Source organism: Rutidosis leptorrhynchoides, chromosome 9, assembly GCF_046630445.1.
Source record: "Rutidosis leptorrhynchoides isolate AG116_Rl617_1_P2 chromosome 9, CSIRO_AGI_Rlap_v1, whole genome shotgun sequence".
In the NCBI taxonomy this organism is placed as follows: domain Eukaryota; kingdom Viridiplantae; phylum Streptophyta; class Magnoliopsida; order Asterales; family Asteraceae; genus Rutidosis; species Rutidosis leptorrhynchoides.
In genome coordinates, this window is record NC_092341.1 from 294,672,108 (window position 1) to 294,689,927 (window position 17,820).

A 17,820-nucleotide genomic window follows, 5' to 3' on the forward strand; every position below is an offset into this window, starting at 1 on the left:
AAACCCTATGGTTCGTTACAACAGTTAAAAATTCCAGAGTGGAAATGGGATCATATTACGATGAATTTTGTAACCAGATTACCTAGATCTCTGTGACACGGCTAATTTTTTTTTTAAACGTGGCGGAAGCATTTATTAATTAATTACAAAACACACTTTGATCATTCAAGTCAACTAGTGTCATGTGTGATTTCAACAAAATACATGTTTATATTAAGAAGACGTATTTACAATATGTTTACAAAAGATCACCGTATAAAATAAAACAAGACTACATCAGAGTTTACTCTTGTCAAACATAACATCATCATGCCCGTCTTCTCCCCAAAATGCATCACTTACAAAAGCTAACAACCTGCAGGGTGAGGATGGAGAGGAATTAGCACGAAGCTAAGTGAGTACGACTAGCTACATGCAATAGTATACAGGCACCGTTATACTAATCATGTCACAAAGGCTAACACACAAACATCACCCAAGTGCCGTCTACAGAGACTCTGGCGGCTCGACCAAACAATTAACCACCAGCTGATCGGACTGGGGCTTACCAGAAGTTCCTCCACCACCGTGTGTATATATATAATCCACACATGACAGACGTGTCATTCACATATATATACACCCCGATTGTCTAGGCTACCACATGAGGAACCCAACCCGCAGGTTGATCTCTCCTACCGGGGCTACCACACAATAGGGACGCACTGGGCTCTAGAAGACAAGCATCAACTAACATGCAGTCATCACAACGTACTAACTAACCACAACAGTAAGTATATCTAACAAGCATGGCAATCATAATACAACATGCTACTCTATACTATATACTCCAGTTAGTCCCACTCTCCAAATACCAGCAACCAGCTTAAATAATCTATTACTGAGCGGCTTCCTTATCCTTATCACCTGAACATAAGGCAAATCAAGTTAGTTGTTGTCCGTTAACACCAAACGATACAGTATAGAAATTTTTGTATCAAAAAGCTTTCGCTAAAAATTTCTACTTAACACTTATGCATTTTCAAAATATACATCCTGATCATCAATAAATAAACGGGAAGCATAACGGCTAGGAAACAGCTAAATTTCACTATAATGCATACTGATCTACATCCGTACGGTTGCACATGCATCCGTACAGTTACAGCCTCCATCCGTACGGTTACAATATGTAACCATGCGGTTGCAAGTTTCTGGCCCGGTTGCACAACACTGCTGCATCCGTACGGTTGCACTTGCATCCGTACGGTTACACCACGCAACCGTGCGGTTGTGTTCATCGAGCAGCAGTAGCAGAAAACTGACGGGTTTCAAGCATAAATCACTAATTTTTGTTCTAGAGCTCATTTTTTACATCTAAAATTACCCACAACTCGATAACAACATAGTTTAGACTATAAACCCACAATTTTGACATCAAAACAACATCAATTTAAAGATTTTTGACCCAAATTCACACTTTCAACTAACTCACACAAAAAACCAATTTTCTCAAAGATTACAGCACGAAATGTTATGATTCTTACCTTAATAGAATCAGTAAATCACAGAGAACAAGAAGATATAATTAATTTGAGCTCAAGAACAAGATCTAGCATTAGGGTTTTGGTTCGGTGAAAGAGTAAGTACGGGTGTTGAGTGGAAGTTTCAAGAAATGGAAGAAATGAGCTGAAAATTGCTTATATATTTATGTTAAATAAAATACCCCATCACACACGGGTATTTATCAGTTATCTAATAACTTTCGTACATCATTTGGAAACCCAAACGAAGTCCAAAATAAATAAACAAACCTGTTCTATGACCCTTGTCACAAACTAGTCCTAACTACATCAATAAATAATAATAAATATTAAATAAAAATAAAAGCATATAATAACACAATACTAACTTAAGGGCAAACTAGTAATCTTACAGCTAGGCCTGATTGAGGATGTTACAATCTCAGAAAGGTAATGATATGACTTGGGTAATTGTTGATCAACTGACAAAGAGTGCACACTTTTTAGCAACAAAAGAGACAGCCTCATTGAGCGTTCTGGCAGATTTGTACCTGAAAGAGATAGTTAGTCAACATGGGGTTCCGATATCTATCATATCTGACAGAGATTCTAGATTTATGTCTAACTTTTGGAATAATTTATAGAAAAGTTTGGGAACGAGGGTAAATCTGAGTACAACGTATCATCCACAGACTGACGGTCAGAGTGAACGTACAATGCTGACACTAGAGGATATGCTTAGGTCCTGCGTGTTAGAGTACGGTGGTCCGTGGGATATCCATTTACCTTTGATCGAGTTCGCTTATAATAATACTTATCATTCAAGTATTGGTATGCCACCTTATGAGATGTTGTATGGTCGCAAATGTAGAACGCCGACTTGTTGGTTAGAAGCCAGAGAGAAACAGTTTGCAGGTCCAGAAATAGTTCAGATAACAACAGACAAGGTAGCGATAACGCGTGAAAAGTTGAAAGCGGCACGAGAAAGACATAAAATGTATGATGATCCATGTAGACGTCCGATAAAATTTGAGGTGGGTGATCGTGTATACTTAAAAGTTTCACCGTGGAAGGGAGTTATCAGGTTTGGTAAGCGAGGTAAGTTAGCCCTGAGGTATATTGGGCCGTTCAAGATTATTCAAAAGGTTAACGACCAGACTGTTGTGTTAGAACTTCTAGCTGAGCTTGCAGGGATTCATAACACATTCAATGTGTGTTACCTTAGGAAGTGTAAGGTTGATGATGAGACGCAACTGGTTCCGTTAAGTGATTTGAGGCTTGACTTGAATCAAAAGTTAGTAGAAGAAATAGTTAAGATTGTTGATAGAAAGGTAACAAAGCTGAGAAAGAAGGAGATCCATATGGTGCTTGCTGAGTGGAAGCATGGTTTAGGATTGAACCTTACGTGGGAGACCGAAGAGATGATGAAGGCTCGTTATCCACATCTGTTTGACCTTGACCAGATTCTGAGGATGGAATCTTCTTAAGGGGGTGGATTTGTAACATCCTTAGACCGGGCTTAGATGTAAGATGACCTTTTTTCCCATAGGCATGATTGTGTGATTATTTATGCCTTTATTTTAATTAATGATTAATGTTATTTTATTATTTAGTTAAGACCAGTTTGTGACAAGGGTCATAGAACATGTTCGTTTATTTAATTTGGTCTCCGTTAGGGTAGTCAAATTAAGTACAAAAGTTATCAGATAACTGGTAAAAACCTGTGTGTGATGGGGTATGGGATTTTAACCCCAAATAAGTGTATTGTGCTGCCTTTCTTCCAATCTCTCTAGAAAATTCACTAGACTAAACCGTACCTATTTCATCTTCACCATCAAACCCTAGATTTCTAATTTTTGTTCTAGAGCTCAAATCATTCATATTATCTTGTTATTTACGATTTACTGAATCTATTGAGGTAAGAATCAAAGTGTTTCAAGCTTTAATCTTTGAGAAAATAAGGTTTTTGTGTTAAGTTTACTAAAAGTACAATTTGGGTCAAAATGGTTGATTTATATGTTGTTCGTGTAAAAATCTTGTGGGTTTATGCTTAATGATATTTAGTGTACTTGATTTGGCCAGTTTTGAGGTAAGAAACGAGCTCTAGATCAAGAATTGGCGAATTTTGGGTTAAACCCGTAGCTGCGTTCATCTTCACCTGCAGATAAACATAGTCGGCCGAGTGTCTCCTGACACTCGACCAACTGTATCGACGATCGACCGGTTGATTGACACACTCGACCGCGTGTGTCTGAATTCTGACCAGATGATTTATTTTAGTCATTCGGCCGTGTGAGAAGTCACTCGACCGAGTGTGTAGACACAGTCGACCAACTGTGTGAGTCAGTCGACTGTGTGTCTTTGTGGGCAGAATATTTCACTAAGTGTTGATGCTAAGCTGTTATGCTGCCCGTGTGTCTTATGATAATCAGGATGTAAATTCTGAAAATGTGATGTCGTAGCGTGGGGGTACGAAATAGTTTATATTTTACTAGGAAAAACTATTAAATACGATACATTTTTACACAAGTTTTAATTATTTATTTACAAAATGGATATACCTAAACCTTGCTACAACACTATAGGCAGTGTACCTAATCGTAGAGTAGTATAGTTTTTAGTAAGTCCGGTTCGTTCCACAGGGAACGGGCTTATTGCACACTATATTTTAAACAATTATATTCGTACAAAATATATTATATTAATAATATATAAAAGGGGGTTTTACCGTTTAATGACCGGTTTGTCGATTTTATATTTTAAACGAAGCGTAAAGTAAATGACGATATTTAACTAACAATATAAAATAAATAACAATAATTAAAATGACAATAAATAAAAGTACGAGGAAAAATGAAATAAAATATATTATGCTTATTTAAGCTTCCGTAACCATGATGTTTGACGTTTTGATTATTTATTACCCTGGGTTAATTGTCCTTTGTCCTGGATTATTTGATAAGTCCATCTGGTTTTTGTCCATAACAGTCCATCAGTCATAAATATAGAGTGCGAGTATCCTCGTCAAATTATCCTTATACCCGAAGTCAAATATTCCAACTAATTGGGAACTTAAACTGTAACAAGGTTTTAATACTGTAACAACCCAAACCAACCCGCGAACAAACCACGTGAAAATACAAAATAAAAAAAAAATTGCTGCACAGTGAACTGGCGCGGCGCGCCAGGATGGCCGCGCGGCGCGCCATTCAGGTCTGTCCGGAAAGTCTCAAAATGCGAAAAAGATTGACTAGTTCCCGACACTTTTAGACGAAACACTTTTTACCATACCTCCAAATATGTAAAACTAACCTGTTTCAAATATAAAATCAATGTTTTACAAGCGGGGCCCACATCGGCCGTTTTACGAGTTTAATACAATTTACGAGTTTCGACCACCAAAAAGTTTAAGTTCCAAACTACACAATGAGCATGGCGTTTGGGATTAAACTACCTAACTATCGGTCAAACTCCAAGAGCTACTAAAGCCAAAAGCGTCCCCTAGCATCAAGCGGGATCTCTAGTCCAAAACGATGCCCTTACCCTTGTCCAAAACCGAACCTATAAAAATAGTAAACAACGAGAGGGTAAGCAAAGCTTAGTGAATGCAATAATTATACGAATACATATATAATTATACCTACTTGCATACACTTACACACCAAACCGCAAACACGCTAGCATACACATTTAGCTTATCGTCACAATAACAAGCTATAAATCTCCAATACCACAAGCTAGCATAACAACCGCATATGAATATAACTCGAATAATATAATACGCTTAAAACACAAATAACCATGGTTAACCAATAGTACAAGGGAACGGCGCTCGCGAAAACGCCATCGGTGTTCATAACATCCGTTAGGGCACTTAACACCTCGCACCACTAACCCCTAGGGTGGCACCTTAACACCTCGGCACATCACCCTGAGTGGCATCTTAACACCTCGATGCATCACTCATTATTTTTATGGAGTAGTGTCTTAACACCTCGACACTACACTCCTAGGTGGCATCGTAACACCTCGATGCTACACCCGAGTGGCATCTTAACACCTCGATGCTACACTCTTCACGTGAAATGTGGTGTCTTAACACCTCGACACTACACATTTCACGCTACAACAAATAGATACATTATATACCTACACATATAATTATTCCACTCACCTTGTCGCCTTGAAGAATGCTACCTAATAATCTGCAACTCGTCAATGGAAAGTACCTATTCCATTATCACAAATTCAACAACACACTTAGATTGGATTTACAAACCAACCCAATTTGACACTTAGTGCAAATTTGACCCAAATGCACTTCCAAGTACAAACCGCGCCCAAAATTAACCAATAATCACTAACACAAGTGAGAATAGTCTTAATACGCCAATTAAACCCCATCATAGGTGTTAAATACCTATCTTTCCCAAAATGACACTTAAACCCTAATTTGACCCATAAGAAGTCAATATCACGCCATTAGCAAGTTTTGACCCCAAAACATATTTAACTTGGTTCTATGCTTCAACCTAATCCATTTTAAGTTTATAAACATTATTAATTCGACAATTGGGTCATAATCATCACCAAACCCTAATTTTGACCCAAAGTCAAAATTAGTCAACCAACACCCCTAAAAGTGTTCCAACACTTCCATAATCACTAAACCTAGTGATTAAACCCAATTACAAGTCCTAATCAAGGCCAATTTGTTCACCAACCCAAAATCCACCAACACTAACAATAAACCCGATTACTAGCATCACTAAACCCACTTCATGAGTAAATGGGTTTATCAACAAATCAAGTTCAAACCCTAACTTTGAATAGCAAAATCAACAATGAAATTCGGAGTTAGAACTTACCAATACCGCCAAAATGATGCCGTTGACGAGTAGAACAACTTTAATGCTTGAGGTTTGACCCGAAACAACCTCCTTCTTCTCCAAATGGAGTTCTCTCTCACTAGAACTCAATCTCTCTCTAGGATTTGAGGATGGGAGTGTTTGTGTGGGTGAGAAATGAGCTCCAATGGAGTTCTAGGTCAGTCTTGATGACCCCAAACCGATCCTAATTGAAAAGACCAAAGTACCCCTCATTTAAACCTTTTAAAAAGGCTGAAAATTGCCTCTGCAGCAATCGGCGCGCCGCGCCAGAAGGTGGAGCGCCGCTCCAAATAACTGGAAATTGTGGTCGAGCCCAAAACAGGTTTCAGCAACTTGTTTTGGCCATAACTTTTCGACCGTAACTCCATTTTCGATGAATCAAATATCGTTGGAAACGTAATAAGATATTCTATCCAATGGTAAGGCTTTGAAACATCAATTCAAACTTTATTTGGGGTTGAAAAGATACGTACACACCTTGTCACTTCGGACAACGTCCAGTTTCCTTCGACGTTCGAGCAAGCAACACGTACACTTCATACACGCATCGTACACCATAAATACATTATGTACAATAAATATTTGGGTCTTACAACTCTCCCCCACTTAAACTCGATCACGTCCTCGTGATCTTCCCCAATTAACCAATCCGGGACTACTCAACGGCCCTCAATCCTAAGTTCCAATCCGAACCTTCCTAGACAATTCTTCTCAATGAATCACCTTTAACAACTAAAATCGTCACCCACGATTTATCAAAACCACAATCCTAGCACTAAAACCTCTTCAAGTCCCCATATCGGGAAAAACTCAGCCAATCTCGTACCGAGATATCAACCCTATAGTGTACCCTTTCCAAGTACAATGCTAAAAACATCCAAATATCGACCTAAGGTCAACAACCCAAACGATGAAGACCAAGTAAAGACGAATCCTTACGGATAACACTTAATATCTAACACCCTTAGTAGTGTGCAAACATATCTAATATGCAACTACCCAATTACGTGAGCAAAATACGGCTATTACATCACTAATCACACAACATGGTCCTTACGACCGAACCATCAGAGCTTAAAACAACCAGTGGTTCTCAAGTCCAACAACGCGAAAGTTAGTTCACACGAAACCTATGATGTACAAAAACAGCTATCGTGATATATCCGTAGTGTGCAAAAACGGCTATTGCAACACTACCAACCATATGTGAGCGAAACACGGCTATCGCATCACTATTTATCAACGTGTTAGTAAAAATCGGCTATCACTCACAACCACGAGTGGTTAACGAAGAGCTAATCCTTCCGGATATCCCTCGTCACCTATCTTAAGTCAAACGCGGTCAACATAGAGATAACCCTAAATAAACACCACATAATCACCTTGTAGTTCACAAAATGGCTATTGTGTAACTACCACCCAAAGTATATGATAATGAGGCATCGTAACCTTTCTCAAAGTCCCATTACTCTATTCCCAAAGGTAACCACACGGCTATCACAATCGAGCCAAGAACCACGCATATTACTCATAGACATAACAATAATTCCCTAGAAGAGAATCCGGCATACACATCCCTTAACCGAGGGATCTTACTTTGCTCGTCGAACACGTAACTTATCTCCCAATGAGATTTACCACCTTACCACCTCGGTGATAATTTAAATCCAAAAACCATAAGTACAATTTATTCCAAATCGTACTTTTACCACAATCGACCAATGTAGGTCTCAACACTAGCTTAGAATCCCTACGAGCATCATCCAAATATCACTGCAATAGAACACCTTCGTTCAAGAGTACAAACTCCCCCACTTAGAACTCCGCTTCGTAACCACATCATCGAACAATAGCATCCCGTGGAATGACCACTTATCAACATACACAACCAATATCCTCATTGGTCATAGTCCTTGAATTCTCGCGAATTCGTCCTTAACAATAAATCCCGACGATAAACACATGCTCACTTTCGCAGAAAGAGTGACCACTAACCTAACAACTAATGCGCCAAATCGCATTACCGTAACTCCTATGAGAGAGACGAGGTTCACCAGTCTTGCATCTCTTAATACGCACGTTACCATAATCTTGCTCCAACCTTGAGCATACGAAGGAATTTAACCTATCCTTAAACTCTTTGAACGAAGAGTCTACCACAATTTACACAAACCTTACACTTGCAATAATCCAATTGCTATAGTTTGTCAAATTTCCACCTAGTCACTCATGTACCTAAGGGTTTCTATCCGGTACCCTAAGTACAATGTAGCCGCAACACCATCGGAGTCGAATACCTCGCTAGTAGGTATAAAAGAGGCACCTAACGTTGCGTCCCGTAGACTCCATTTCCAACATACATCGAGACCCAAAACACTCGATCTCAAGGGTTCTATCCACCCGTCGAACCTCATGGTTCAACAACTTCAACACGAAAGCAAAACGCTCCAATAATCGAACACCAATGCACATACCTATGGCTTGGTAGAAACATTTCCTAACACTAAAGAATGCTTGGTTGCACCAAGTCTTACGCCCTTCGCCCGACAACCAAACGTCATCATAGGGTGTTTCCATTAGGAATGCCACCCATACTAATACTACGTATTACCGCCATGCATTCGTCCCCAGGGCGCATTTCCGCGAGTCAACGACTCAAAAGCTACCTCGGTGCACTATCATCAAAATCGCTAACAAACCGAATCTTAACCGAGTTCACTAATCCCGCACCCTTATGGGTACCTTTGAAACATACACTCACTTGAGACTAATTAGGCCACGAAACAAAGTTTAAGTCTCTAATACATACATGAATCCATCGGCACACAATAAACAATAATAAGGCATATTTGTACCAAAGACGAAAATACCTGAAACATCATCGCTAGACCCTTGCGCTTCACTGACCCTCAGATAGTCACGCTCTAACCTCCTAACCCAATCGACAAACGATTCGGAGCACTCCGACTTACGGTGTCCCTTCTTTTGGCAAATAAAGCACTTGATTGTGCTTAAAGGTACACTCGTACAATCCCGTTCCAAATGACCTCGTCCTCCACACCTAAAGCACGTAGGCCCATAACCTCCCTTAATCCTCTTCTTCACTTTTTCAACACCTTCGGCGTACTTCTCGCCCTCTTACTAGGAGCACCTCTTGATTCCAACTTTCTCTTACCCAAAGAGTGATCCGCAAATTTTGGAGCATGAGATTTAATCCCCATAGTTGCTCCTTTGTCACCGACACCTTAAGGTTTAGGAAACCTCTTTTCTAACTCTCCCTTCACGACCTTAGGCACTTGGTCTCGGACCATCTCGGTCACTATTCCCTCGAACGACTCTTGGAGAACTTGTTTAACCTTGTCGGCGAAAATCGAAATATAGCGTTCGAACTCAGCCTCAATCCTTAACGTTAACTCATCCTTCCCTTCGTGAATAGGCTCATTCGTTCCACATCCATCTTCCGTTTTCATTCTAAGGAATGCAAACGATTAGATCAAGAGCGTGTAAACCATACGCACAACACCGTTCCATCTTGCTAAACACTCGTCGTACATAACTTGTTAGACATGATTTGCACCCGTAATAAGGTTTGCAAGTCCTTATTACGCATACACGCCGTATCAACTTGTTAGTACAATGACCGCCCCGCTCGATGATATAAACAAACACAAACAAATTCTACACGACAAATCACACGCGAGAATTATTATCACAACACAATAATATATTAATAATATCCGCATTACTAATATAAATGTAAGTCCACTTACAAACGAGGCACTAACTATAACCCGTTCCGACCCGTAATCCTACAAGTCCCGCAACAAATTAAGCACACACAAAAGTCTAAGTCTAGGCACCTATCTCAAGTCACCTAAATCCCTTAGACCATGCTCTGATACCACTTGTAACAACCCAAACCAACCCGCGAACAAACCACGTGAAAATACAAAATAAAAAAAAAATTGCTGCACAGTGAACTGGCGCGGCGCGCCAGGATGGCCGCGCGGCGCGCCATTCGGGTCTGTCCGGAAAGTCTCAAAATGCGAAAAAGATTGACTAGTTCCCGACACTTTTAGACGAAACGCTTTTTACCATACCTCCAAATATGTAAAACTAACCTGTTTCAAATATAAAATCAATGTTTTACAAGCGGGGCCCACATCGGCCGTTTTACGAGTTTAATACAATTTACGAGTTTCGACCACCAAAAAGTTTAAGTTCCAAACTACACAATGAGCATGGCGTTTGGGATTAAACTACCCAACTATCGGTCAAACTCCAAGAGCTACTAAAGCCAAAAGCGTCCCCTAGCATCAAGCGGGATCTCTAGTCCAAAACGATGCCCTTACCCTTGTCCAAAACCGAACCTATAAAAATAGTAAACAACGAGAGGGTAAGCAAAGCTTAGTGAATGCAATAATTATACGAATACATATATAATTATACCTACTTGCATACACTTACACACCAAACCGCAAACACGCTAGCATACACATTTAGCTTATCGTCACAATAACAAGCTATAAATCTCCAATACCACAAGCTAGCATAACAACCGCATATGAATATAACTCGAATAATATAATACGGTTAAAACACAAATAACCATGGTTAACCAATAGTACAAGGGAACGGCGCTCGCGAAAACGCCATCGGTGTTCATAACATCCGTAAGGGCACTTAACTCCTCACACCACTAACCCCTAGGGTGGCACCTTAACACCTCGGCACATCACCCTGAGTGGCATCTTAACACCTCGATGCATCACTCATTATTTTTATGGAGTAGTGTCTTAACACCTCGACACTATACTCCTAGGTGGCATCTTAACACCTCGATGCTACACCCGAGTGGCATCTTAACACCTCGATGCTACACTCTTCACGTGAAACGTGGTGTCTTAACACCTCGACACTACACATTTCACGCTATAACAAATAGATACATTATATACCTACACATATAATTATTCCACTCACCTTGTCGCCTTGAAGAATGCTACCGAATAATCTGCAACTCGTCAATGGAAAGTACCTATTCCATTATCACAAATTCAACAACACACTTAGATTGGATTTATAAACCAACCCAATTTGACACTTAGTGCAAATTTGACCCAAATGCACTTCCAAGTACAAACCGCGCCCAAAATTAACCAATAATCACTAACACAAGTGAGAATGGTCTTAATACGCCAATTAAACCCCATCATAGGTGTTAAATACCTATCTTGCCCAAAATGACACTTAAACCCTAATTTGACCCATAAGAAGTCAATATCACGCCATTAGCAAGTTTTGACCCCAAAACATATTTAACTCGGTTCTATGCTTCAACCTAATCCATTTTAAGTTTATAAACCTTATTAATTCGACAATTGGGTCATAATCATCACCAAACCCTAATTTTGACCCAAAGTCAAAATTAGTCAACCAACACACCTAAAAGTGTTCCAACACTTCCATAATCACTAAACCTAGTGATTAAACCTAATTACAAGTCCTAATCAAGGCCAATTTGTTCACCAACCCAAAATCCACCAACACTAACAATAAACCCGATTACTAGCATCACTAAACCCATTTCATGAGTAAATGGATTTATCAACAAATCAAGTTCAAACCCTAACTTTGAATAGCAAAATCAACAATGAAATTCGGAGTTAGAACTTACCAATACCGCCAAAATGATGCCGTTGACGAGTAGAACAACTTTAATGCTTGAGGTTTGACCCGAAACAACCTCCTTCTTCTCCAAATGGAGTTCTCTCTCACTAGAACTTAATCTCTCTCTAGGGTTTGAGGATGGGAGTGTTTGTGTGGGTGAGAAATGAGCTCCAATGGAGTTCTAGGTCAGTCTTGATGACCCCAAACCGATCCTAATTGAAAAGACCAAAGTACCCCTCATTTAAACCTTTTAAAAAGGCTGAAAATTGCCTCTGCAGCAATCGGCGCGCCGCGCCAGAAGGTGGATCGCCGCTCCAAATAACTGGAAATTGTGGTCGAGCCCAAAACAGGTTTCAGCAACTTGTTTTGGCCATAACTTTTCGACCGTAACTCCGTTTTCGATGAATCAAATATCGTTGGAAACGTAATAAGATATTCTATCCAATGGTAAGGCTTTGAAACATCAATTCAAACTTTATTTGAGGTTGAAAAGATACGTACACACCTTGTCACTTCGGACAACGTCCAGTTTCCTTCGACGTTCGAGCAAGCAACACGTACACTTCATACACGCATCGTACACCATAAATACATTATGTACAATAAATATTTGGGTCTTACAAATACTTTGTTTAATAATTACATCAGGATATTAACTGCGTGTAATCCAAGGTTTTAATACTTTGTTATCAATTATGCCAAGTGTCCTTGTACATAATTTCACCCATGTTTTAATAATTTTAGTGACTATTAATTCATTCCCGTGTCCGGTTAAATGAACGATTATTCGTACATATAAATACCCCGCCCATCGTGTCCGATCGAGTGTATATGGTTATTTATAGGTACGTCCAATTGTAAATCTTTATATTAAAATTAACAAACTATCATTTAGCTAAACAAATATAAAGCCCATTAATAGCCCATAGTCTAATTTCCACAAGTGTCATTCTTTTGTCCAAACCCCAATTATGGTACAAAGCCCAATTACCCAATTTTAGATATTTTTAGCCCAACATCATGATTACTTCGGATTAAATAAGCATAATAATAACTTAGCTACGAGACATTAATGTAAAAAGGAGAACATAACTTACATTGAGTATTTATCGCGTAGTGTTACACGGTCAGAATTTCGACTTCAAAACCCGTAAAATAACTTTTACATAACTCAAACTAATCTAATATAACACTAATCTATACTATATATATATATATATATATATATATATATATATATATATATATATATATATATATATATATATATATATATATATATATATATATATATATATATATATATATATATATATATATATATATTTATTTATATTATACTACAGAGTATTATTATTATTTATTTTATATTTACTCGCAGAATTCGTGACCTTTTATAGGCATTTTGGAATTTGGCAGCTCCGCGAGTCGTGGAGTTTTTGGCCTTCAAACTCCGCGAGTCGTGGAGTTTGAAAATCCAGCTCACAAACTTTTGGCTCCTAGCTTGTCGACATAATTTATATATAAATATAAAATATAAATAATTAATATAATTATTTATATATTATATTATATTCTTGTGCATAGTAGACTTGTAATTTTTAGTCCGTTGCGTCGGGCGTTGATAGTTGACTCATGTCCCGGTTTCGGATTTTCGAACGTCCTTTCGTATAATTTAATATCTTGTACTTTGCGTTCCGCAACTTGTACTTTTGTCATTTTTAGACGTTTCTTATCAATAAATTGAACCACTTGGATTGTATCTTGTACATTTGAGCTTTTTGGTCATTTGCGTCTTCAAATCGTCGTTTTCGCCTTTTGTCTCCGCACTTATTTAATATAAATGATTACAACTTAAAATAGGACAATTACAACTAAATAATTTGTAACATCCCGCCTTTTTCCGTTTATTTTTCCTTTATACTATTTCAAACTCCGTTATATGTTTATAACATCTCCCGTTAATACGCGTTTTAAAATATCTTGTGTAGGTAATTTAACGCACCCGATTCAAAGTTGAGGGACTAGTTTTGCCAAGAGGCCAAAGATTTGACTAGGTCAACTAGTCAAACCTTCAACCTCATCCACTCATCATTTTCTCATTTTCTTTTCTCTTTTCTTCTCCTACTTTCACATTTTCTTTCAATTCACCACATCAAGGAATCATCATCCATTTAATTTCTAGCAAGCTTCAATTCAAACAAAATACATATTTGGAATCCTTGCAACATCCTCTTCGATTCCATACCGATTTCATCAATTTTGGGTAACTTTCTAAAATCACTAATTTTATGTGTTCTTGAGATTTTTGAGTTAAAAGGTTGTTGATTAGTGTCTATGGCTCAAGTCTAGTATGATTATGTGATTTGTATGCTTGTTCTTGTTATTTTGATGTAACTAGTTCATATTGAAAGATAACATGCTTAACCTTGAGATTTGAGTGTTTATATGTTGTTAGATGCTAAGACTTCATGTTTTAATTATGCTCCTAGTGTTACTAGCTTTATTTTGATGTAAAGTTTGATTAAGGAAACCTCCTAAACTTGATTATGAAATTTGGTGAATTTAGTTTAGGGTTTGATGAACTTGAAATGAATCTTAGATGCATTGAATGATTGCCATGTTGTTTTGTTTGCGTTTAGTTGTATTGTATGCTTGATTATCTTCAAAACGGCGTATTACACATGTGCATTAATTTCCCGAATCATAATATGGCATTTATGAACTTGGAGTAATAAATGATGAGCATTAATGGTGATTTTGATATGAGTTTGTTTGGTTTTGATTGAGTAAATGCGTTTAGTTATTCTCCTTGTCAAATTACCTTTCTAATGATATATGATATGCGTTTTAAGTGTTTTCGGTGCATGAGATGTGTTAAATTGTATTTTGGTTCGTGACTTGGACCATTTTTCTGCAAACTGCATGGTTCCCAGGTATTGCGCGCCGCGCATATACCCGCGCGCCGTGCCGAATTAGAAATCCCAGATGTTTGCCTTCGTGGTTAAGTTCTGACCAGGATTTACACTTGGGTGCGCGCCGCGCAACCCATAGCGCGCCGCGCATACTGCCCAGCTCATTTTGTCTTTGTTTTTCATGTCACAAAAATGTTTCCCGCTTTACTATAACCCCGTTTACCATGAAACTTGACTATTATGCTCGTATATGACTTCTCATCATGAGAAAATTGTCGGACACCCGACCCGACCCCGTTGACTTTGACTTTGACCAAGTTTGACTTTTAGTCAAACTTAACCAAACGATTATACAATCGTTCTAACATGCTTAACTACTTGTGTCGTGCATGAAACTTGACAAATTGATCCACGTGCTATATTAATCGAGTCGTAACGAGCCATAGGACTAATTGAACATCTTTGACCCTTCGTGACTATCGTTATTGATACAACCTATTTGTTTAGGTCAAGACTAGCATTGTTTCTTGCACGTTTACTTGTCGAAGTACTTTGTGGTTCGTGCATACAAGGTGAGATCTGTAACATCCCGCGTTTTTCCGTTAAATTTAATTTTAACACCGTCTTTTTTTTAAAACATAATCTTTCGTATTTAAATTAATAGTTTCCGTGAGTAACGTTCATTATATTCCCGCTATTTAATTTTGACATCACCCGTTTACTCGAGCGTTTTAAAAATATTCGTTTGGTTAATTCCCGCACCCGACTACAAACATGAGGGACTTAAGTTGACAAGTGGGCAAAGTGGTGACTAGGTCAACTAGTCAACCACTTCACCTCCTCCATCCATTTCCATCCATCTCCCTCATCTCTCTTTCTCTCTAGCAAGAACACACACACACAACACCCAATTCAATCATTCATCATCTAAATTCGATTTAGGAGGCTTACAACAAAACAAATTACATATTTGGAATCCTCTCTTCATCCTCTACAATTTGATACCAACTTCATCTCGTTTGGGTAACATTTCTAAAACTCTAGATTTCTCTAAATTCGTGTTTTTGATTTGAAATGGTGTTAGTTAGTGTCTATGGCTCAAGTCTAACATGAATATATGTTTGGTTTGCTCGATTTGTTGTTTTTGGAGTAACTAGCATGAACTTGAAATGGGTTTGCTTAATCCTTGATTTTGGATGAGTTAATGTTGTTAGATTGTTAAAGTGCATGTTTTAATTGTGTTACTAGTATCACTAGCTTCGTTTTGATGCGTAGGTTGATTAAGAAAACTTCAAAAACATGAATATTGATTTTGTGATGTTTGACTAGGGTTTGATAGTTCTTGACATGAACTTTTGATGCTTGAATGCCATGGAATATTAATTGTTAGTGATTAGTTGTAATGTATGCTTAATTACCTTCGAAACGGCATATCGTATGTGTAAATTGGATTCCCGAAACTTAAAATGCAATTGATGAACTTGAAACTTTGAAAATGGACTTTTAAACGATCACTTGACGAGAAATCGGTTATGGAAAATGTTGTTTTTGTTTGATGAAACATGTTTAGTTGTGTTCCTTGTCAAAAGAGCTTTCCAACGGTATAAGATACGCTTCCTAATTGTTTACGGTTTGAGTTTTGCGTTTGTTTGAAATTTTACCAAGCCTTGAACAAGTGAAACAGGCCAGGGACCAGGCCACGGCCATTGTCGCGCCGCGGAGCAATTTGTCGCGCCGTGGCCCAAAGGGTGATTTTAGAACATGTTTTTCAAGCTTTCTGACCTTCAACATAGGCATTTGTCGCGCCGCGGAGCAATTTGTCGCGCCGTGACAATTGCCTGTTTCATCCGAACTTCAGCAAACTTGTTTTGGCCATAACTTTTTGACCGTAACTCCGTTTTCGATGAATCAAATATCGTTGGAAACGTAATAAGATTTCCTTTCTAATGGTAAGGTTTTGAAATGTCAACTCAAACTTTATTACAATCGTTCTAACATGCTTTTATACTTGATTCTTGCATGAAACTTGACAACGTGATTCACATGCTATACTATTCGAGTCGTAACGAGCCATAGGACTAATTGAACACATTTTACCCGACCTTGTGTCGTAACCGGTTAATTGATATAACTTACTTGTTTAGGTCAAGGCTAAGCAACTTTCATGCACACGTTTACTTGTTGAAGTACTTTTATACTCGTGCACTCGAGGTGAGATCATAGTCCCACTTTTACTCTTTTTGAACTTATATTTGGGATGAGAAAACATAAACGATTCTTTTGAACTAAGTGAACACAAGAACGGGAAAACAAACATTCTACATACGAGTTTAGAACAAAAATCCTCAATTCGATTATCATTAGTTACACTTGCCGGGTGTAAGCGAGAACTTATGTTATATGGCCATATGGGTTGACAACCCTCATCTTTGACGGTTCGCTACCGTCTACGGATGAAATATATTTTCGAGAATCAGTGTTTGTTCTAGCACTAAGTGATGGGGTATACAATGGAAGGAATGTTAAGCTTTGATAATTGGGTGCTCGTGAAACAAACTTTTGGAATGTATTACTATTATTTCATTGATGCAAATCTTGTGGTTCACTTGTACTTACTTACTTAAACCTATGATTTCACCAACGTTTTCGTTGACAGATTTCTATGTTTTTCTCAGGTCATGCACGATATGTGAAACATGCTTCCGCTTACTATTTGATACTTGCATCCGATGTCGAGTATACATGCATTTCATGGAGCGTCTTTTGACTTTACTTTAAACCGTGTCGCCTAGATTTCAATCGTACTTATAACGTTGTAACTTAACTTTTGGTTGAACAATTCTT

General features: G+C 38.2%; 1 protein-coding gene across 1 annotated transcript in view; it reads left to right on the top strand.

The window, feature by feature from the left end:
- Positions 1 to 2,497: 2,497 nt before the first annotated feature.
- The window catches only part of LOC139868885 (uncharacterized), a 36,506-nt gene continuing 21,183 nt past the window's right edge, over positions 2,498 to 17,820 (top strand). Inside the window, exon 1 of the mRNA XM_071857223.1 lies at positions 2,498 to 2,833. Coding sequence (XP_071713324.1) covers positions 2,498 to 2,833 — 336 coding nt within the window. The remainder of the gene's footprint in view (positions 2,834 to 17,820) is intronic.